This window comes from Myotis lucifugus, unplaced genomic scaffold, assembly GCF_000147115.1.
Source record: "Myotis lucifugus unplaced genomic scaffold, Myoluc2.0 scaffold_1301, whole genome shotgun sequence".
Taxonomy (NCBI): Eukaryota; Metazoa; Chordata; class Mammalia; order Chiroptera; family Vespertilionidae; genus Myotis; species Myotis lucifugus.
Genome location: NW_005872349.1, coordinates 845 through 23,641, shown reverse-complemented (window position 1 = coordinate 23,641; position 22,797 = coordinate 845). Strand labels below are relative to the sequence as shown.

The following is a 22,797-nucleotide window of genomic DNA, read 5'->3' as shown; positions in this document are numbered from 1 at the left end:
CCCCGCGAGGAAGACGGGACCTCCTCCCCGCCCTCGCCCCGCAGGTGGGGCCGGCGGCCTCCGGTGCCCCGGCTCCGCGCACCGGGCTGGGGGTCCCAGAGCTTCCTCGCCCCCGGGCCTTGGCCCGAGTGTTTCCCGACTCAGACCCCTCAGGCGCCGCCTCTCGGCCGAGGGTCCTCCTGGTTTGGGGGCTGCCCACGTGGATGCTCAGTGAGCCCCAACGCGGGCGCCCAGACCCTGGCGGTGCCTCCGCAGACGCAGGAAGGACCTCCCCGGCCTTTCCCGGGCGCCCCGGAACCCGGCCCCGGCCCCGGGCTTGTGGTTGAAGGTTCCGCTCTGTGATCGTGATGCCCCGAGTTCCTCGTCCGAGTTCCTCGTCCGAGTTCCTCGTCCGAGTTCCTCGTCCGCCCGGATGCGCGTGGTGGTGGCCGGCGGGGGTGCAGCCTCCGTCCCGCAGCCCAGCCGAGCCAACCCGCTCTGAAAGGAGTGGAAGGTGCTCTGAGCTGGGCCGGGCCCAGCAGGTGTGAGCTCACCTGTGCGTCTGTTCGGGGGCAAGACGGGGGCAAACTGCTGGGCTTCCCTCCTGCCTTTGCTGTTGCGTCTCATACCCGACCCTGTTGTCATGTTCTCACATCTAAACCGATTCACAAAGAAACTTGAAAGAAGCCTCAATAGGGGTTTTGTGCATAATTGTGAATGATTATCTTTCGGGTGCATTCTCATCTCAACTCGGCGTTGGGACCTTTTAATTCTAAAGGGTTTGTTCTCTGATCCGATGTTTTAAGTCCCTCGTGTTCTGCACTGGTCACAGCTGAGGCAGAGAACTCCTGAACAGGGTTTGTTTGTTCGTTTAAGTCTTTTCTTTGAGAACAAACAGGCATTTCAATAATATAGAGAGTTTTTAAGTTCTCACTTGCTATTTGGTTACAGAAACAGACATGTCAATTAAAATGCAGGTAGCTCTGGTAAGACATTGATCACCTATTTTTTGCATATTTTTATTTTTGTTCAGTTTAGTTTCTGGAATATAAAAATCGTAAACTATGATTAAAATATTGCAAACTGTTCCTTCGTTGAACCAGCAGGTAAGAAGGGTTACTTCTGAAAGTGAAACATCACATCCGTACCTAGTGGCGTGATTAACTTAATTATTAGCCAAATAAGGTTATCTTAAAGGGGTTGGACACCATCCAGGTCCAGGCCGGAAAAACAAGGCCTGAGATGGGAGGCAGATACGGCTAAAAGTTAAAGACAGCTGTGACCCACAGGCCACGGGAGGTACGGGCAGGGCGAGAAGGGGGGTCTGTGGGGACCTAGGCAGAGGGTCCCAAGAGCCAAGCTGCCAGCTCTGACGGAGTGTCCCCTGGGCACTTGATAGGGAGGCAGGTTGTCAGCCCAGCCCAGTCCCATGGGTCAGAAGCTCAGCCTGTGGCCCAGCATCTGTCAGCACCAGCCCAAGTCGGAGGGTCACTGTTTCCAGGGACGTGCGGCCAGAAAGGGCCTGTGGCCAAGGAGACAGGGAACGTGGCAGTGGCTCCCCCTCGTGGATGACCCCACCCTCCAGTTCCTCAGCAAAGGAGTCCGTTAACTCTAACCCTGTGTCCCTGTGTGACTGACCAACCGCAGGCCCTTTGTGCCTTATTTCAGCGTTGGGGATGCGTTGGGAAGAAGGGCCCTCACCCTCTGCTCTGCGCTGTGCTCCCCGGCGCCCCTCCGTCCAGTCTGTGAACATACACCATTCCACACAGTAAATGTGAAGATCTGATTGGCTTTATTAAGTGCCTCATGGACCGGGAGCACCCCATCTGGGAACTAGAAGGTCTCTCTCCAAGGGGTATATAGAATGAAGGTTTCATAGGCAGAAGTTAAGAGTGGATCATTTCGGGCAAGGACACCTTCCCTAGGGGAAGGCAGGGGCCTGTCGGGCCGATGACCCCGGGTGTGGATCAGGAGGGGCAGACCATTCCAGCTGCCCCCTACGAGGGCTGCGCTGTGCTGTTGGATGTAAGCGTTTGGTGCCATGGGCTTCCAGCACAAGTGAGCCGCCTGGGGCCTGTGGTTCTCTCTCTCTCTTTTTTTAAAATCTTTACTGTTGAAAGTATTACGTATGTCTGTGGTTTTCTATTTAGCGAGTCTAAGTGGAGTCACGCAGTTGTCACCACGCTGGTCCCGATCAGTCACTGGATCGAGCTGTCCAGCCAGCCTCCCAGGGCACCCACACCTTGGACTCAAGTGTCCAGCAGCTTTCCCCACCGACGCCCTCCTCCTAGTCTCTGCACCTGCGTGGCTCCTAGAAAGTGGGTGGTTGTGGTATAGGCTCTGCTCCCGGGTTGAGTGCCCTGGGGTGGCAGGTGGGCACTGAGCTAGAGGAGTGTCCGCTCCCCTGCTGTCCTCCCACCATCGCCTCCTCACTGTCCCCTCATTTGCTGAGAGGAGCACAGTGCCCCCGAGGCTCCTCCCAGCGGGGCAGGGCCTCTGGGCCCAGCATTGGACCTTCATTTCCTAGGTTTGCATTGAACTTGAGCTCTTCATTGACGTTTTCAAGATTTTGAAAATAAATGTTTTCCCTCTGAGAAGGTGGCTTGAGCTCTTCCTCCCGGGAGCACGCCCACGCCTTTCCCTCCTGAGGTCTAAGGGACCGCATGGGACTTGTAGCCAGAGGAGCAGTGGGCAGTGGCAGCGCATTCCCGCTGACCCCCTGACCCTGTCCCCAAGGCCCCTTTTCTCTGACTTCCCAGTTTCTCTCCTAAGCACTTCCTTCTTTCACTGTCCCCTACTTCAGTTAATGTTCTCAGAAAGAAAGGTGACTTGACAAGCAAAAGGTCTACTGTTGGGAGTAGCTAGTGTCACTAGGCAGTTGTGTAGATCTGGCTCAGGCTGTCACTTCTAAGGACTCGCTAAACGAAGTGCCGCTGTTCCTGAAAACCCTTTAGCCTGGAGCTGTGGTTTAGCCCGGCTTGTCTGCTCCTCCAGAGAGTGAGACACCTGTGCCTGGGGCAGCCCACACCCAGGTGCCTCTGAAATGTCTCTGTGGAGACTGGGCACTGCGGCCTTGGTATCTGTTCTCGCCTCAGGGAAGCCGGGGTAGGTTTCCCGTAACTGGCCCTGGAATTGTGGAGGAGAGACAGGAGGGGGCTGGACCCACTACACACGCCTTGTCTTCCCTGTCCCATCGTGAGACTGAGTCGCCCACTAGTGGTCGCACAGCTGGGTGACAGGCTACGCCACTCCAGAGCCGAATGGCTCACTCCCCGGGTCTGCATTGGACGGAGGCCAGAGGAGGGCCCTGAGCCTTGCCCCTCTCTGAGCTCTCCATCACCTGGTCTGGACTTGGCTTCTGTGTGGCGAGGCTGCAGCCTTCTTGGTGATGAGCTGGGGCACCAGTGTCTGTTCACTGGAAGAAGGAATGGGGCCTGGGAGGATGGGGTGCTGGTGGCAGCGGTAATCACCTGCAGGAGTGGTGGGTGGAGAACCCAGGAGGGCTGTGGGAGCTCCCCTGGACGTGGATGGTCTCAGAGGCTGCAAGGGAGGCTAGAGGCAGGCAGTGGGGGCCTCCTCCTGTTGTGGGCCCAGGTGTGCCTGTGAGACGCAGCTTCATTCCAACTGCACCTGGAGAAAGCCAGGTCGGACGTGCTGCTGGTCCCGCCTCGGCTCTGAAGACGTGCGGGATTGTTCTCGAAAGCTTTTCCTGTCTCACACGTTGTGCCCACTGGCTGGAACCCCCTACAGCCTGAGTTTAACCTCGCTGGGCCCTCGGCTCGGGTGAGACTCAGAGACATGCCTGGACTCTGCACACACAGCTTCTGGATAACCTGGGCTGCTCTGCTCCTTGGTGTGGGGGCTGAATTCCCACCTGTCCGCGTGTGGTTTGAACTTGGAGTTTATCCGAAAGACCTTTGCTCAGCCAGGAAGGGCTCTGCACCAGGTGGGAGAATTGCCTTCCTGTGGATGGACCGTGGGGTTGGGAACCCACACACCGCCCTGACGGCACGAGGGTGGAGAAGCCAGACTGGGTGCTGTGCCTTGGAAACAGTCCCGTGCGATCCTTTAAACCCGGGAGGCTCCCACACTGTCCTGTCATCACCCAGACCAGTGGTCGGCAAACTGCGGCTAGCGAGCCACATGCAGCTCTTTGGCCCCTTGAGTGTGGCCACGAAGTTTCAATCGCACTGTATGTGCGCGCCCGCACGTGGTATTTTGTGGAAGAGCCACACTCAAAGGGCCACAGTTTGCCAACCACTGATCCAGACCAACTAATGCTCGACTGGAATAGACTTCCGCAGACCTTTTCATTAGAATTTGACAAGTAATAGTAAAAGGTTTAATCCTGGTAGGTTAAACCCGTGGTCGGCAAACTGCGGCTCGTGAGCCACATGCGGCTTTTTGGCCCCTTGAGGGTGGCTCTTCCTAAGCCTTAGGAGGACCCTAATCAAGTTAATAACAATGTACCTACCTATGTAGTTTAAGTTTAAAAAATTTGGCTCTTAAAAGAAATTTCAATCATTGTACTGTTGATATTTGGCTCTGCTGACTAATGAGTTTGCCGACCACTGGGTTAAGCCATATGGTTATTTGACACGTAAAGGTGAAATAAATGTTAGTCTACTGTATCTGGAGGTGTAATTGTCTCACACGCATTTTTTTAAGCCGATGGTCCTAAAAAAAGGCTGTGGCTGCTGCTGGTGGTGCCCCTGGTGGCAGCCCCGGAGCCTCCGCCGCACGCATGTTGCTGGGGAAGCTGACACCAGGCGCGGAGCTTTCGGGTCACAGTGGTGTCTCCGTGGTGTGTGGGACCCAGACAGGCAGGTGGGCAGGAGGAGGGGAGGAGCCCAGTTGAATGGGGCAGATACACTGAAGCAAACCTTTGAAACGGCTTGCATTTTCTTTGGGAACAGAGTGTCTCTTTTGTGTTCCTGAATGCTGCCCATCTGCCCGGAGACTGGCAGGGACAGTAACTGAAACCCTCCCCGTCTGTGTTTGGTGGCCTCCCGCAGACGGCCTTCTTTCAGAGACAGACAAAGGCCTGTGAGGGTCGGCGTGCCCTCCACCGGACGGCAGCCGGCTCCAGGGGACGTGTGTATGTGGAATGGCGGTTACAGACAGACTTGTGGATTCTCAGGGGTCCCAGAAGCCAGGTGGGCCACGGCCCCCCGCCGTCCTGTCCCTGCTGGTGTGCTCCTGCGAGCTCCACTGAGATCGATGTCTGCTCTGCGGTCATTCACGACCGTGTCCGCGTGCTCCCTGCACTCAGGTCTTTGCTTTCAGACACCATGCCCTGAAGTGGGTGTGGGGCGGGCTCTGTGGAACCCAGGATTGCACGTGTCAGGTGTGCGAGTGGAGGTTTCCTGCTGCTTCCTGAGGGAGAGCTGTGGAGGGGGAATGAGCACTTGTTTCATTCCTGTGGAAAACGAGGTTTTCATTTTTAAGCCTCCAGCCCAGGGCCTGCTTCAGAGGGGGGTCTGCCTCCTGCACGCTGGGAGGCTGAGGAGCTGGAGGCTGGAAACCAGGCTGGTGCTTGTGGTCTGCGTGGCTCCCACCTTCCCTGCAGAGGGGCCTCCTGCCCCCCAGAGCCTGCTCCCTCACCAGGAGAAGGCAGCTGGGCCCTCTGGGCTGGTGCCCCTGGGAGGGGAGCTGGGTCCCCACTTCTGGGAGCAGGATGGGCACAGGGTGCAGAGGCAGAGGATCAGGAGTCTCTGGGTTGCATTTTGGGAGGGATGCCTGGGACAGCGATGGAGATGGCAAGTAGGTGGGGCGTAGGGGAGAGGGCAGGAGTTCCTATGCAAGGGTCAGGCACCCTCCAGCGCCCTGACTCCTGGGACTTGGGACTTGATGAGGGAGGTCTCTGCTCTGCGATGATCCTGCCCAGGTGCTCCAGGATCTCCAAGGCCAGAGGTGGGTGCAGTGTTCACGTTAGGGAACAAGTGTGGGTGCACGCGTAGGATGTTCTGTGCCCAGAGCCAGGGGCGGGGGGGGGTGCGCTGCCTAGGCCTGTGCTGGAGCCTCCCGTTCTGGACCCGGCTCTTCTGCACCCCGGCTTCTGCATTCAGGGGACGAAGTTGTTGAACGCAGGGCTGACGGCCCGTCCTACCCGGCACGTGCTGTCAGACTCAGGAGCGTTCCTGCAGCACCGTCACCACCTGGCCAGCCGTGTTCAGAGTTCGTCGGGCAGTGTTCCCCCAGCCTTGGGACACTTGTGCACGTGGAGTCTCTGCTCTGGGAATGCTGTGAGGTTAGAAACTGGAGAACGTAGTGGGCAAATGCACACAGGCCTGGGGTGTGGTCCCCACGCGCACCCTGCGGGAGCAGGTCTCACATTCCTTTCTTAAGTAACACACCAAGAAATACCTGAGAATCACAAGGTAGGGCCAGTCCCATTGTGCAGGCGCGGAGCGTGCGCACCCGCGAGCACCGAGTGTCCGCCATCTTTCTGCTGCTGGGCTGCCTGACATTTCCTGTGACTGTGTTGCGTGTGCAGTGTTGGCCGCTTTCCTTTCCGTAACGCTCTCTGGGCAGCGGTGAGTGTGTCATGGAAATTCCCAACCAACAGTGAGGCCCTGTGTTGTGAGCTGGGGCCTCGTGGATGCTTTGTGACACGAGTGGGAGGGCAGGCTGGGCAGGCAGCATCCGAGAGGAGCGGAGGCGCGGCCTTGCTCAGCACAGCCATCTCTGCTGTCTGCGTGAGCATCACCTCCTCCTCTGGCCTGGGACCCGAGCCCCTGGAGGGGTGGCCTGCGGTTCGGGAGGGCCTGGCAGTTCTCTCCCACCCAGGTCACGTGGCCTCGAGACAGGAATTGGTTTCTGAGGCTCGAATGTTCAGTCATTGGTTGTGGAAAACACAGCTTAGATGTTCTTGTTACTTGACCTGTTGCGTTTTATTAATGGTGGTTAACTTTTTATAATTACAGAAGAAAAAAGTGTGCCTGTTTAAGCAAAAGGGGTAGATTGGGTGAAAACAGCAGTCACTCATTGGTGTTACATGCAGGCCTTCATGTTGTGTAGGATCTGGGGATGGTCAGTGTTTTCTCTCCTTAGGCGTGTTTCTCATGTAACCGCTGCAGTTTTAGGTCCTATCAGAGCTCAGGGAACTCACCTGCTTTTAACCACATTCCTGTTAGACGGTGCACACAGGCAGTTGTGAGACCTGCACAGAAGTCACAGCTGCGGGAGAAGGCGGCAGGACTCACCCGGCCCCCACTGCGCGCCCTGCGCTTGTCTCTGCAGAGGCCGCCCTGGTTCTGGTCCTGCTTCCTCGGGCGTCCGCAGGCAGGGAGCCAGGGAGGTTCAGGAAGGGTCATGGGTGGTGCAATCAATCCTAACGTCCAAGAAGCAGGGAAAGACCTCGTACAGGGAACACCTCACGAGTAGCCTTTGGAGGATGTGGGGACCGTTCCTTTGAAACCGGCCTCAGGGCGCTGGGAGCATAGTGTCCACTGCACGGAAGCTTCCGCCTGCAAGGGAGGCAGGAGGACTGAGGTGCCCATCTGGCTGCAGCCTTGGGAATTCATGCATGCAGGTGGTCAGTTCGAAGGGAGGCAGCCAGGGTCATTGTGTGCTGGTGGGAGCTTGGACACAGTCGGACACAGTCGGAGGTAGGGGGCCAGTTGGCGGGAGGCTGCAAGCAGAGGACCCACGTCCTCCCACAAGCAGGACAAGTGGGGACAGGAGACAGCACACATCCGCAGTCCCAACCAACATCCTCGTTTGGACCCAATTCAAACAAACAGTTTAAGCAAAGACGAGACGGTTAGGAGCTGTGCATCGCTGGGTGCTTGCTGCTGGGGGAGCGTGTGACGACTCGCCGTGATGACGCAGTGGCAGATGGGGGTGCAGAGCCCTGTCCTTTAGAAGTGCATCTGGCGGGTACAGTTCTGGAAGTGGGGGGCCTTTGGATGGACAAGGTTCCAGCAGCTGATCATCGTTGGCACTGACAGAGGGCACACGTGGCTGCATTGTTCTCTCTATTTCATTCAGATGTTGGGAGTTTTCCTTAATAAAAATTTCAGCCTGGCCGGTGGCACAGTTCTTTGGAGCGTCGTCCTGTACAACAACAGGTGGCCGGTCAGTCCCAGCCGGGCACATACGGGAGGCAGTCAGTCCATGCTTCTCTCTCACACTGAAGGTCTCGCCTCTGCTTTTCAGACTGGGCCGCCACCATCCGCGTCGCTGCCCTGGACTGTGCGGATAAGAGTAACCACGAGGTGTGCCAGACCTACGACATCCACTTCTACCCCAGCTTCCGGGTGAGCACCCTCCTGCCTCGCGGCTCTGCTGGACCTTCTGTCTGAGCTGGGTTCACCAAAGGCAGCCCCTCCGTCTCCAGCATATGGGGTGCTTCTGTAGATGTGGTGGAGTGCCTGCTTGCAGAGGGTCCCTTTTTGGTCCCCCCTTGGGGTTGGGCACATTGCTGTGGGGTCTGTGTGGTGAGGGTGGGGTGGTCGGGACTGCTGCTAGAGTCTGCTGTGGGGCCTCCGCACTTCCCCACCCACGTGTGGCCCACGGGAGCTGACGCCTCGTGCACTATGCTCATTTCCCTGGGTGCCTGCAGGACCCCCTGCTACGGCGCCCAGCCTGGCCACCCTGAGCACGCCACGTGGGCCCCAGACAGATGTGTTCCCATCTCCCACTAGGGGCAGAGGGTTAACAACTGGAAGGCAGAGAACCATGTACATGGGGTGCGTGTGCACACATGCACAGTCACACGCCTGCACACGAGCGAGAGCGCATCACAATGGAGGGCGCACTCTGAGGGAGCTCCGTGCCCCCTCCCCTTAGCCCTAAAGCTTGTGCCCGAGCGCGTCCTTCCCCACATGTTCACGAGCCTCACACAGGCCGTGCCGGCCCAGCCCCTGGCTCTCGGCCGAGTCTGGCCCTCCCAACGTTCTCCCATTTGGGTTTGTTTGCTGCGTACTTGGCCCAGTGCTGCCTGGAAGCTTCGAGTCTCTTACTTGAGAGGACGTTGCTGACAGTCACCCCATTATTGGAGCACGCTCCACCGTCCCTCCATTGCTGCCACCGGGCTGTTCTGCTCCGGCTGCTGTGACAACACTTGCACGTGTCCCCTTATGTGGGCGAGAGCCTTCTGGGCACAGGCCTGGCAGTGTGTTGCTGGGCAGGGGCTGCACCAGGACATTCCTGCTGACCAGGGAACACGAGCCTGTCTGGTTGTGGTCCTCAGAACACCCCACTGTGACCTGTCTGCGCGTGGGTTTGCCCACTTCCTTTTGGGTCGTGTGTCTGTTTCCCACTCGTTTCCAGAGCCCCTTGTCCTTCGAGAGGATCAGCTGTGAGTGTGGCGATACCGCTCCCGTCCGTAACTGTCTTCAACGTGTCTTTTCAATAGAAAATGCTTTCTTCTGCTCAGAGATACTCATTTGTGCCTGTCATCCTCCCCGGAAGCCTTTGTGACGTTAGAGTGAGACCCTTAGGGTCGGGGAAGGCGCTGTCTGTGGCTCTGCCCTGTTGGGTCGGAGCGTGTAAGTAACAATGCTGATGGGTGCGAATCACCCCGTACACCTGGCAGGAGGCCTCAGATCCACAGATACAACCTCTGGCTCCTCCTCTGGGGCCTCAGGGCTTCGAGCAGACTTTCTGGGGGGAGGTGACTTTGGGGTACCTGAATGCTCATTGGTTGGCTAAAGATCATACATCGACAAGACCCCAGGTAAGGCTGTTTCTCATTTGTCCTATGTTTTTCCTCTTAGTATTTTAGAGCATTTACAAAGGACTTTACAACTGGCGAAAACTTTAAAGGTAAGGACATAAGCAATGTGCCTTTACTGTAGGTTTGCCTCAGGTACCCATCACGGACAAATGGTTCAGGAGCCTGTCCCAGCCCCAGCTTACACGCTGCCACCAGCCTCCTGCCCACCTCCTTTAAGCACTCAGGCAGGCGAGTCTCAGCAGGAGGTTTTGTTTGTTTGGCTTTTGTTATTCCTCACCCAGGAGATTTTCAGAGAGAGTGGAAGAGAGGGAGGCTGAGAGAGAGAGAGAGAGAGAGAGAGAGAGAGAGAGAGAGAGACAGGGATGTGAGAGAGCCACATCGATTGGTTGCCTCCTGCAAACACCCCGACCAGGGCTGTGGATCAAACCTGCAACCGAGGCACGTGCCCTTGACTAGGAATCAAGCCTGAGACCCTTCGATCCATAGACTGACACTCTGACCACTGACCAACACCAGCCAGGTTTCAGCAGGAAGTTTTTATTTTGTGCTCTGCCTTCTTTTGGCAAACACAGTGGTGACAAAGTTTTTTGTTTGTTTGTTTAATATATACATATATATATATTATTGATTTCAGAGAGGAAGGGAGAGGGACAGAGAGATAGAAACATCAGTGATGAAAGAGAATCATTGATTGGCTGTCTCTTATATGCCCCACACTGGGGATCGAGCCCGCAACCCAGGCATGTGCCCTTTGACCAGAATCAAACCCAGGCCCTCAGTCCTCAGGCCAACGCTCTATCCACTGAGCCAAACCGGCTAGGGCGTGATAAAGTTTTTATTTTTTTAAAAAGTAAACTTTGTAATTGAAAAAAATATTGGAGAAGTGCACACCTGGTGAATTTTTATGAATGGGCCCAGATCAGGCCCCAGACGGTGACCAGTCAGCCCACGGTGACTGCATTCTAATCAGAGGCCATCCCGCCTGGTATGAACCAGGTGTGGGTGGAGTCAGCGTGCCCGCCCTGTGTCTGCACGCCTTGTGCGATACGTCCCTGTCACCTCACCGTGCAGCCTCCTGATGGACTCACCACTGTCTGTACCAAGCTCTCGGTGCGAGGCACCCCGCTGGGGACCGGGGGGGGGGGGGGGCATGTGGTAAGGTCACCGAGATGATGGTGGTTACTTCCCCAGGGCCTGACCGAGAGCTGCAGACGGTGAGACAAGCCATGATTGACTTCCTACAGAACCACACGGACGCAAACAGGCCTCCCGCCTGCCCGGCTCTGGACCCTATTCGGTGCGTGGTTCTGTAAGAGAAAATGGCACGTTAGGCGTCGAATTAATTCTGCAAACTCAGATGTGCACTGAGTGGGGTGGGCCCTGTGCCTGGTGGCCAGCGCACTGTTCCAAGAGACACTGAAAGCCTTTTTTTCCTCTTAAAAGGCCCAGCGACGTCCTTTCTCTCCTTGACAACCGTGAGGGCCGCTACGTGGCTGTTCTGTTTGAGAGCAACAGCTCGTATGTTGGACGTGAGGTACCATGTCTATATCCTGTCGGGCCCGGCGTGATGGGTTCAGCACAGGGCCTGGGCCTAGATTCCGGGGGTGAGAACTCGGGTAGTCGTGTTACTCGGTGAATCGTCTGGTTTGTGGAGAAGACAGTGGGGGAGCGTCTCTGAGGGCAGGAGAAGAGTAGGGCACAGGTTGGTCTTGTCCCCACGTGGGCATAGGGCTCAGGGGGCGGGGACCTGGGCCTGGTGGTGCTGCTTTGCTCCTATGCTCTGGAGTCCAGTTTGTTTGCTGTATTCTGGGCTCCCAACTTTTTAGCCAGATGGCTGCCAGGGTGGAGGCAGCAGCTCCTCAGCTCTGCTCAGAGCCGAGTCCTCTTCCCCCTGCCCCCGCCTGGGCACAAGGCAGAGGCCAGGACCCTGTTGCTGTCCGGGGATGCTGGGGCTGTGGCCCCGGGGGCGGGGGGCACTTGATGGTCAGTTTCGTGGAGGATGTGCTGGCTGGGACAGTACCGCCCAGGGCCACTGTCAGGTCCCCTCAGACCGTCTGGTTTCTGCCGGGGTGTCCGTGGCTCAGTTGCCTGAAATGTGACCGTCTGGGTGTGGAGAAGACAGGTGCGAGTGTTCCCGGGGACACTGCTCTGGTCTGTGAGCAGGACTCCCTCTGTGCGCCGCTCCCTGTGGACCCACCTGGGCCGAGGGTGACCTTCCCTCCTGATGCAGGTGATCCTGGACCTGAGTCCTTACGAGAACATCGCGGTGAAGAGAGCACTGGACAGCGACCCGGCCTTTCTGGAGAAGCTTGGCATCTCTTCCGTTCCTTCCTGTTACCTGGTTTACCCAAATGGGTCCCACGGGTTAATTAACATGTAAGCGTAGTTTGGCTGAAGGACTGTTTGATGGTGGCATCCCGGAACCATCTGGGTGGGAGCTCACACCAAGCCAGATATGGTCTGGTCCGCGTCTGTGTCAGCGGGGGAGGGGAGGGGGGGGCGCGGGGGGGGGCACACCCCTTTCCCCAGTGAGCGGTGGGCACGGGTGGGCTCTGGACTCCATCCCCTCAGTCCACTCTCCTTCCTGAGAGCACAGCTGTCCTCTGCACTGGGGCCCCTGAGAGAATCCCGAATTGGAAAAGGTTGTGGGCGGAAGGGTTAGGTCACGTCCAAAACCTGTGCTGCCTGCCGGGTCTCCACCTCTCCGCCCTGCTGAGTGGTTCTCACGCCACCCGCTGGCCTGGGGGCCTCGGGCTTTGGTGGAGCTGGGCGTCTGTACCACCTGCGGCTGAGCTCGCGAGGACTGAACACCGGGCCTGCAGCAGAGTCCAGGCCAGGCTCAGCTACTGCTCCCCCAGCTCCCTGAGCACTGCCGTTCGCCTCAGACCAAGGATCGTTTATGTGGAAGTGTCGTCTGTACGATGTAACATAGAGGCGCACTTTGCATGATCTTGAGCTACTGGAAGGTCTCAGTCGGCCTTCACACGCCCTGTAGCTCGAGGGGCCCATTGAGCAGCAGGCTCAGGGGAGGACCGAGGCCGAGACCTCCACACGTCATAGAGCTGATGCTGCGGGTGCTCAGCCGGCTCCACAGCCCACGGGTGTCCCTGAGCAGCTGAGGCTCAGGGTAGAGTGGTGTTTGTCTCATGTCCTGGGGAGAGGGGGGTGGGCCAGCTCCGAGGCCACACCCACGGCACCTGTAGTGAAGGGCGGGAGAGGGGAGTACAGCTTCCCTCCCTCAGGAAGGGGCCTGGGCAGCTCAGGGCCAGGTTTGGGCTCCGGCTCAGCCCACACCCACCCACCCCTTTCTCGCAGCATGAAGCCTCTTCGGTCATTTTTTTCCTCTTATTTGAAGTCGTTGCCAGATGTGAGGAAAAAATCGCTTGCATTGCCTGAAAAACCAAGCAAAGAAGAAAATTCTGAAGTTGTGGTGTGGAGAGAGTTTGACAGGCAAGTGTTCTTTGGACAGGAGGTGTGGGAGGTGAGCACTGGGAGGCCCAGGTGGACAGGAAGCTGCGGGCTCAGCTCGCTGGAGGCTCAGGCCTCCGGGCGGGGGGCGGCTCACTGGAGAGAAGGCATTCATTCCTGGCTCTGTGATATCTAATCTCAGGTCAAAACTGTACACGGCGGACCTGGAGTCGGGGCTGCACTACCTCCTGAGGGTGGAGCTGGCCACCCACAGGACACTGGCCGGGGCAGAGCTGAAAACACTCAAGGACTTTGTTACTATCGTTGCCAAGGTGTGTGGGGTCTGCTCTGGGCTGGGGGCTCGGTTCATGACCCTGCGGAACGAGGCCGACCTGAGCTGGACGTGCACTCTGCTGGCCAGCGGTGCCCCGCCCGCTTTTGGCACCGGGGGCGTGGCTCATGCAGACGCCAGGCCTGAAGGGGGCACTGAGCAGGGGGCCTGGGTTGGGGGGGGAGGGGCATGGGCAGGAGGGCAATCTCCAGGGGCACTTACCCAGGTGGGTGGTGAGTGTGGTGGGGACTGTGGGACTGACTCGGTGTGTGGCTGACGCCAGCAGCCCCATGACATGGGGGATGGGGACAACAGGAGCAGGCGGACAGCACCCTCACGGAGGGTACAGCGCGGCCGCTATCCTCGTCCTCTGGAGTCTGCTGGGGGGGCCGGGACCAGTGCTGTGGGCGCCACCCTCCACCTTTAGTAGGAGGTAGCGCAGTGTTCATCAAAGTTTAGTTCCTGCCTTGGCCAACTGTTGTTTTCTGGCCCAGAAAATTCTGGGAGGAGGGAGGCGGGAGGCACCCCCCTCAGGTTCCTGGGGCAGGTCTGAGCCCTGGTTCTCTTGCCCCTGCAGCCCTGTCTGGGCCTGGCTGTGGCCCCTCTGCTCTCTGACTCCTGGGGTAGCCTAGCCGGGGTCCTAGGGCCCCAGTCACAGCACTGCGATGCGATTTACGTTTAAAGGAATAACTAGGAGGCGCCTAGTGCGTTTCCCACGAATAAAGGAAAGCTGCTTGGACAGGCTTTGATCCTGTTGTGGGTTCAGAATTCTAGAATCTCCAGAATGTCCTCCTGCTCATGGGCCGTCGGCTGCTCAGCGGTTGGCTGCTCAGCCTCCGCTGTCGGCACCGGCTCAGCGAGCAGCGGGCCCAGCTCCAAGGCCAGGGTGGCCGTGCATATCTTAGCCATCTTCCTGCAGCTGACTCAGACTTGAAATTCATGCGCGTAATTGGTGGTGGTCCTGGGCGACCTCTCGGAAAAGAGTTTCCGGGGCTGACAGTGAGCTGTCGCCGCTGTTCTTCAGCATCGACGTCGTCTCGTAAGTTAGGTCAGGAGTGAGGGGCCCTCTCGGCAGTGCCACTCGGCACGTCTCGCGGTGCTTGGGCGCAGGGGTCGCCGGGCGAGTGCCACACGCTGACCAGCTGGTCACACTTGCGCCTGGAAACCTGAGGGGCTGCCTGCCTTCCCAGGGGTCTGAGTGTGGTGCTTCCCCCTCAGCTGTTCCCCGGCCGCCCGCCCGTCAGGAAGCTGCTGGAGATGCTGCAGGAGTGGCTGGCCAGCCTCCCCCTGGACCGGGTGCCCTACAACGCCATCCTGGACCTGGTCAACAACAAGATGCGGGTGCGCACCTCCCGGCTCCTGCCCACGCACGGGCATCCCCGCGGCCCCTCCTCGGGCCCCTCTGCGGGGTTTCTGTCCCTGTCCCCATGACGACTGCCCGTCTCCTCCTCTGTCCCTGGTGCTGTCCGCTCACTCACCAGCTATTTCTATATCTGTTATTCTTTCTTTGCTCAGATTTCTGGAATATTCCTCACTAATCAGATAAAGTGGGTTGGATGTCAAGGAAGCCGCCCGGAGTTGAGGGGTTACACGTGTTCTCTCTGGAAGTTGTTCCACATGCTGACTGTTCGGGCCGGGACCCACCCAGACGCGTTGGATGACACAGGTAACGTCCCCGCACAGCCAGGGTGCTGTCTGCCCCCGGACGCACACGGGATGCGCCGGCCGGGGCCGTCGGAAGCTCAGCAGCGGGGGTTGGCTGTAAGGCAGTGTGTCATCGGGGGCCCTGGGGGCCCCTGCTCAGCAGGTGGAGGGAGCGTCTTTCCAGGTCGCAGACCCCACGCGCCCAATGCAGAGCCGAGTTCTTCCCTCCCTGGGCCCGGCACGTGCAGATGCCCTGCAGCCGCCCAGTCCCAGCCGGGGGAGGACCTGCTGTGGGAACCTCTGCTTGTGCTTTACAGGTGTGAGACTCAGTAGGAAAGGGCGTGTTTTATCTCTCGTGGCCTGACAAGTTACCCTAAAACCCAGCAGCTTGAAACAGTGTACTCTTGTCTCTCACAGTGTCTGTGGGTCAGGAATCTGATGTGGCCAAGCCAGGTCCTCTGCCAGGGCAGTGTCTCTGCCTGAGGGCCTGGGTGTCACCTGCTGGCTGTTCCTCCCCGCGCCCTCTCCACAGCAGCTCCCACAGCACTGGCTCCGCCAGAGTGAGTCCCTCGCTGTGCGTGTTCTGGTTGTTAGAAGTCAGCCATGGCCTCGCCTGCTCACGGGAGCTGGCGTCCCGGGGCCATCTCAGGGGCCGCCTGCCATAAGAGGAAAAACTACCAAAGTTTGAGTGGGTTTACTAACTTCAGTCACCAGGAAGTAGCTAACGCAAAGTCGTCATGTTCTGCATGCTCCGTGGACACTACGAAACGTGCTGGATATTTTACCCTTTGGACTTGGTTGTGCGGACACTGCCTGGCCCCAGCAGGCCGCTGTCTCTTAGTTGTCATTTCCCTTTTTAAAATATGTTTTTTATTTCAGAGAGGAAGGGAGAGGGAGGGAGAGAGAGAGATCAAAACATCAATGAGAGAGAACGTCAATCGACTGCCTCCTGCACGCCCCCTACTGGGGAGCGAGCCTGCAACCAGGCATGTGCCCTGACGGGGAAGCACACTGTGACTCCAGGTTCATAGGTCGATGCTCGACCACTGAGCCGCGCCAGCTGGGCTTGGTTGTCATTTTCTTAGTTGTTGAGGTCCACTGATGCTTATGTTACATCTGACTTACACAGTCCAATGTTCTTTCCAGTAAAAGTGTAAAATTCTCTCATAGTTACCTTTTGCTGCCTAACAAACTAACCCAGATGTGGTGGCTCTTGTGTGGGACCGGTGGGTGCTTGTCCAGAGGCATGGCCGGTTGGTCTGGACTCAGAAGGTCCGAGCCCTGCACCCGGCCTGCTCTCACCACACCCAGGAAGCTGCTCTCAGGGCCTCGGCGGGCACAGGCATCGCTTCCCCACACCCTGTCGGTCAGATAGGGCTCACCTGCCGGGTGCAGAGGGCAGGGCCGCCCTCGGGCATTTTTACCACGAAGCTCTCCTCCAGGCAGCGCTGAGTTCTAGGGTCTCATGGGACAGAGGTGGGCTTTGAGACTTGAGATTCTCTTAAGAATCACACAGGACAAGAGCAGCATGACTTTCAGGGGAAACGCGGAGCTCCCGGACAAAAGTGACATCAGACCACCTCAGCCGTGCGCACAGCTGGAGCCTCGCGTTTCCGGGTCCTGCCCTGGCAGCAGCACACGCTGAGGGCAGCCTGGTAGCCGCCAGGGCTGCGTCCCCAGGAGACTGCGAAGCGGTGTCGCACTGCCTTGTGTCGGAGGGCGGCACACGGCGGGGTCTCGCCCGGCAGCAGTAGCCACGCACGTTGCAGCTCTACCAGGAGCACGCCTCGTACTGCAGAACTGGGTCAGACGGAGATGTCGGATTATGTCTTGGAAGGTTTTTCCTCTCCTTATTGGACGCTTAAGCCCATCGACTAAAAGCCTGCGTGTCCCCTAATCCCCTCAGGTGGAGCTTTGTGGTTCTTGTGCACTTTAAAGATTAGGGAGGTCGCAGTGAGCAGCGCTTGGCTGGGGAGAGAAAAGGAGGATTACGGTGAAGCAGAGCAGATGTCGGCCCAGGACTGCTGGCTGCCGGCGAGGGGCCACGGGCAGAGCCCAGCCGAGCGCGTGCACGTGGCGACCTCACTGTGGGCACTGCCTCACTGCCCTGGACACAGCCTGGGAGCAGTCGGCTCAGCTCACAACTCGGAGTGGAATGGCCGCCACAGTTAGTGACTAAAGGACATGGAAATAGGTAGGCCGCTGGGGCTTCGGGGCTAGTGGGCGTGGCCGTGAGGCGGAGCCACGACGGCTTCAGCCAGAGACCACGAGGGCCTGCTGTTGGTTCTGACGGATTCAGTCTCAAAAGTGTGTCTTTTGTTTACCCAGTTATCTTGCTGCCTGTCTTTTAATGCTGACAAGGTCTCCTTTGTATGCTTCACCCCCATCCTAGCTGTCTGAAGAGGCCCGCTAGGCCCCGCGCAGGCTGCCCTGTGGTTCTCTCTGGGCCCCTGTTAGGGCCACGTTGTCTCTGCCCCCCTGCCTGTGGCTGCTCTCCCGAAATGTCAGGGTGTGTTTTCTCGGGCCCCGTGCGGGGCTGTCACTGAGGGTGGATGCTGGAGCGCTCCCACCAGAGGTGCAGCCTCTCCTAGGAGGGCAGGTCCTGGTGCCTGCCGTTCCCCAGACAGCCCTGGCCACTGCCCATTCGTCCCAGGCTACCCTTGGGAAGGTCAGTGTGAAGCTGCTGGCACCCCAGAGGCACGAGCTAAGGCCACGTGCACACCTGGGCTTGTGCTGTGCAAGGACTTCGGAGCAGAACAAGCACTTAGTTAGAGGAGTGGGCCGTGGCCCCGGCACCAGCCTCGGGGCTGCCTGTGAGGTGGGAGGACGTGCACAGGGCCCCCCCGACCCGAGGCAGAGCCCTGCTCTGGGGGTGGGGCCGGAACCTGGTCAGAGGCGCGGCTCGCCCCTGGAGGTCCTTCCCCTGGTGCTTGTTCTGGGGGCTGCACAGGGCATGCTCGGCGGAGGCCGTGGGGCCAGCAGCCCTGTTGCCGTGGGTCAAGCATGTCAAACTCAAAGGCTAACACGGGCCAAATAAACAAGGTTTAAGTTTATGTGGCCACAAAAAAAACAACAGCTTCCATTTTCATAGAAACATACGTTTATTTCGATAGAAACATGCTGAATACAAAGGGCTGAAATAAATGGGTCATCATTAACATAAAAAAATAGAACATTTTAACAAAAATTAATATTTTTTCTTGAACATTAATTTACCCAACACTGAATAACTGCACAAATTAATAAGTGTTAATGCAAATAAACCTAGTTTTCTTGTTCTCCGAAAGTGAAATACTTCCTGTTGCACACACCAAACAAGTCAGTCCAAGACGAATGACGTGGCCATCGGCTGCTAAAATATTCGCTGCTGGTATTAGTGGAGAGAAGTGGTGCGCCTGCGCGTTAAGTCGTGTAAGGGAAATGAATGCAACAGGATGATAGTCATCAGTCATTAACGAACATTGTAGTTCATTATTAATAATTATGTATAACAGGATGTTGTAAAAATTAAGTTACGAAATTTTTATTAAAGTGTTTCCTACGTACCGTGACATTGCCTGCGCCACACCAGTATTGGTTGTGGGCCGTGAGTTTGACATGCTTGCCGTCGGTGTTTGGGAAGGTGCTGCTCCTTGCCGTCCAGTGTCAGGCCTTAGCCCGTTCCTGGCTCCCGACACCACCCCAGCCCTGGGTTCCAGTGGGAACCATCAGACACGTTCTGTGCCTCGTTTCTGCGGTGCCACAGTGCTTGCTCCCTGCAGGTTTCGAAGACGACCCCCAGGCGGTGCTGCAGACCATCCGGAGGTACCTGCTCACCTTCTTCGGCTGTAAAGAGTGTGGGGAGCATTTTGAGGAAATGGCTAAAGAGTCCATGGATTCTGTGAAAACCCCAGACCAAGCAATCCTCTGGCTTTGGAAGAAGCATAACCTCGTGAACAGCCGCCTGGCAGGTAAGCAGAAGCCATGGTGGCCTGCCCGTGCCCATGCCCGTCAGCATGTCCTGTGAGGCGTGGGGAGGTGGGGGCGGGGGGGCAGCACTGCTCGTGGGGATGACCTGGCCTCGGTGCCGCTCTGCCTGCTCTGGGCTCACAGCGGGAGCCAGCCCTGCTCCGCCATCAGGGGCTGTTCTCAGGCTCCAGGGTGCCTGCTTTCCAGATTGTTCTCTCCCTGGAGCCGCGTGGAAGCTGGCAGGCAGCATGCACCCCCTGAGGAGCCCACGAGGCCCAGTGAGATGCAGCGGGAGGCTTGGGTCATAATTAATTTTCAGGAAGGAATTTTAGTGTCATTAAAATCTGCTCTCAGACGATAAATCAAACTCCTCAAAATGGCTTTGTTTAAAGCCTAAGTAGGGCGCATACATTTTCTCAGAGTTAAGTAATTCAAACTGCTCCTAAATCAGTGGCAGATTAAAATTAGGCTTAAAAATAATTCCACTCAGAAGTAAATCTTGATAAAGATGAATAGAAAACCCACTAAACTGTTGGTTTTTATTTAATCCACTGTATTACAAAAACATATTACAACTCAAGCACTAAAGAAAATTGGTTGCTCTTTGCACCAGAGCTGCCTGCTGGCTCTGGTCACGTGGCGTGGCCCTGGCCCCTTCTGTTTGCCAGCTTTGCCCTCCTGTCGGTGCAGGTGAAGGCCCCTCCGTGGAGGCCCTGCTGCAGGTGTCAGGCCTCCCCGTGCCTCTGCCTGCCACCTGTGCTCCCAGTGAGTCCCAGGTTGCCCTGGCAGCACTGAGCTCCAAGAGCCCGTGCCCCCTCCCCCGTCATTACCCTGCCGCCGAAAGGGCTTTCTGCAGCCTATGGGATGTCTCCTAGTCCCGTAGTCCCCAGCCCACCTTTAGCAAAGCAGTGGGACAGACAGGAGCAGGGCAGGTGAGTGGCAGTGTAGTCTGGCCATGGGGGCCGCCCGAGGATGCTTTAGGGAAGCGGGGGCAGCTGTGCAGGAAAGGTGGGGTGAGGGGCACAGGCGTCATCTAGTCCCTGCGGGGAGGTCTCAGTGGGTGTGGGTGGACCAAAAGGGTGGGGGAGGCAGGCACCTGACCGTGGGCGGGAGGCCTGTGGCTTGGCAGCCCTGGGTGGTGGGCGAGTTGAGGGAAGGCCTCCCCACAGTTGCCTCCCTCCCGCTCCCAGGCCATCCGAGCGAGGACCCCAGGTTTCCCAAGGTTGCGTGGCCCACTCCGGACCTCTGCCCCGCCTGCCACGAGGAGCTGAGGGGCCTGGACAGCTGGGACGAAGACCAGGTTCTCCTGTTCCTGAAGCGGCACTACGGCAGCGACAACCTCGTGCACACATACGCCGCGGCCCTGGGTGGCACGGGCGAGGCCGAGGAGCCAGAGGGAGGCCGAGCCAACCCAGAGAGGCCTGGAGACCACGGGGCCGAGAGCCTGCTCCAGCCCGGGGCACTGCCTCCCACACCTCGCCCCTCAGAGGGGTCGCACCTGGGACCAGCCAGGCCCGAGGCCCGCAGGGAGGTGGAGGCGGCTGCACCCTTCCTGGGGATGGGCTTCTCCAGCCTGGACATGAGCCTCTGCGTCCTGCTCTACGTGGCCTCCTCCATGTTCCTGATGGTGATGTTCTTCTTCTTCCGAGTGCGGTCCCGGCGGTGGAAAGGCCGGCACCGCCATCCGTCTGTGTAGAGCTGAGCAGCCGCCCGCGCCTGCGGCTTTAACAGTTCTGATCAGGGGTGACAGGCAGGGGGCCTGCTCCCCGCTGATGGCAGCTGTGGTCCCAGAGCTGGGGCCTGTGTGCGTTCCCGGCCTTCACAGTTCGTGGACGCCTCTGACAAATCCATAGCAAAGCGACTTCTATGTTTTTACTCTTCTAGGTCTGAAAACGGGAGTGGGGTGTCCAGGCCAAAAAGAATGTTTTGCACCCACTTTCATCAAGTTTACTGGGCTCTACATCCATTGTGCACGGCCTCCTTTGGGGATTTGGAGAAAAACCCAGCCCTTCCCCATGGAGGGTAAGGGGGACACCCCGCCCCCCACATCCCCGCCATGGGGGGTAGACTTGGTGTGGGGAGGGAGGGCGGTGCTCGTCTTACTCTTCAGGGACAGTGCCTTGGCCTGTTGGTTGTTACTCTGGTGATGAGAGAGCTCCGTGCGTGAGGGCCACCCAGGCTGCCTGTCCCCGGCAGTCGGGAGACTGTGAGCCTGAGAGCAGAGCTTCCGCCTGGGCCCCTGCCATCCAGCACCACAGCCCTCCTGAGCCACTGCCCAGAGCCGGAGTGGGTGGTGATGGGGTCTCGCTGGCATTTGCCTGAAGGTGTTTTACACAGGTCCTGGCACAGGGCCTATCTCCGGGCTTTGGTGGTTAATTATTTACCATTTAATGATTTTAACACATTATTTATAAAACCCAGAGGGGCATTTCCTTTGAGACCCTTATGCAGATGCCCAGCAGTGTGCACCCCCGTGTGTGTGTGTGTGTGTGTGTGTGTGTGTGTGTGCGCGCACGCGCGCGCCTGTGTGTGTGCCCCCTTGTGTGCGTGATGGTGGTAAGTAGTTCTTCCCACTGTGCCTGTGGTGTCCGCATGCTCCCTCATTGCAGCGGCTAAGCACGTGTGGACTACTTGCACCAGGTCCTGCCCCAGCCCAGCTCAGGGGAGCCCGAGGATGGTGCCTGCAATGCTGCCACCAGCCCGGTGCCCACCTGGGGGCAGGCGTGGCCAGGAACAGGGAGCCCTGCCCTGAGCTGAGCCTCTGCGCCACCCCTGCCAGAGGTTTCCAGTTGGTGACACGTTTAACCCCTAGAAGCCTCTGGTTTAAACCTGAGGCTCGTGTGCCTGGTTATTGAAGGCACCATATTGTTTCCTTTCCACTTGAAAACGGGCCAATTTACAGAGGCCACGGGAAATACTGGCCTCTTTCATTAAACTGCCTTAGGTTCGTGTCAAATGTCGTTTTCTCCCCCAAAGTAAGTTTCTGTGAGCAGTGGGCACTGTCCTACATCAACCCATTTGACAGGCAATGTTGGCTTCTAAGGTTCATAGTAATATTGCGGTTTGAGGTCACGTCTGTGACATCAGAGGGGCAAAGTTCCAGCAGACCGCCAGTGCTATGCGGCCACGGGAAGGGTCTCACCTGCAAGTGTGAGCCGCCTTGCACACCTCATGTGGTGGCCTGCTCAGAACTGGATGCTACCTTCAGGTCTGTTTTCTAAAGTTGTAACTATTGAGACAATGAATATATTGGTTCAGTAATTTAAATGTATTTATTTTTAATGGGAGAATTTGGTTAAAAAGAAACTAATTGACATGAAAATGTCTGAAATTTCTTACGTGCAAAGAAAGTGAACATTTTGTATTTAAAAACTGTAATGTGCACATTTTGAAATAAATCTGATGTTTGAAAAATTGTATTCTTCTGAAATGCGCAGCAACTGGGAGGGTGCTGGGAGGGTGCAGAGCCTGTAGAGTGTATGGACCACACACCTTAGCTCCAGAATTTCTAGGAACCAGAGGGTTTGGAAGACAGCCCCAGGGTCAGGTGGAAAGGGAAAGAGGGGTAATTAAATTACAAATAGTTCCTGAGACGAGATGGCAGCCGTCCTTCCACAGAGCCGGGAGAAGTGGGGGTGACGGGCAGCCGACTGCATGTGCCGGGGAACCTCCCAGGCCCTGCCCACCACCACGTAGCTCTGGGTGTGGCCTTCCTAGGCCACCCTCTGCCATGGAGCGACATGCCTGGCCTCTGCCCTGACACCAGTTTGCTGCCTCAGGTTCTGAACTCTAGGTTTTCCTGCCC

General features: G+C 57.7%; 1 protein-coding gene across 1 annotated transcript; it reads left to right on the top strand.

The window, feature by feature from the left end:
* The first annotated feature begins 7,390 nt into the window (after positions 1-7,390).
* QSOX2 (quiescin sulfhydryl oxidase 2) lies at positions 7,391-21,409 on the top strand. The gene is made up of 11 exons (XM_023748351.1): positions 7,391-8,240; positions 9,702-9,750; positions 10,853-10,958; positions 11,105-11,195; positions 11,892-12,037; positions 12,977-13,111; positions 13,272-13,401; positions 14,619-14,741; positions 14,916-15,066; positions 18,806-18,994; positions 20,183-21,409. The coding sequence occupies exons 3-11, from the start codon at positions 10,888-10,890 to the stop codon at positions 20,686-20,688; spliced, it is 1,542 nt and encodes a 513-aa protein (XP_023604119.1). The 5' UTR covers positions 7,391-8,240; positions 9,702-9,750; positions 10,853-10,887; the 3' UTR covers positions 20,689-21,409.
* The last annotated feature ends 1,388 nt before the right edge of the window (positions 21,410-22,797 follow it).

Coding starts and splice junctions, on each gene's coding strand:
- QSOX2 (XM_023748351.1), top strand. CDS start 10,888: ATGATTGACTTCCTACAGAACCACACGGACGCAAACAGGCCTCCCGCC. Junction 12,038..12,976: donor TCCCACGGGTTAATTAACAT/GTAAGCGTAGTT, acceptor CCTTTCTCGCAG/CATGAAGCCTCTTCGGTCAT. Junction 15,067..18,805: donor AGACGCGTTGGATGACACAG/GTAACGTCCCCG, acceptor TGCTCCCTGCAG/GTTTCGAAGACGACCCCCAG.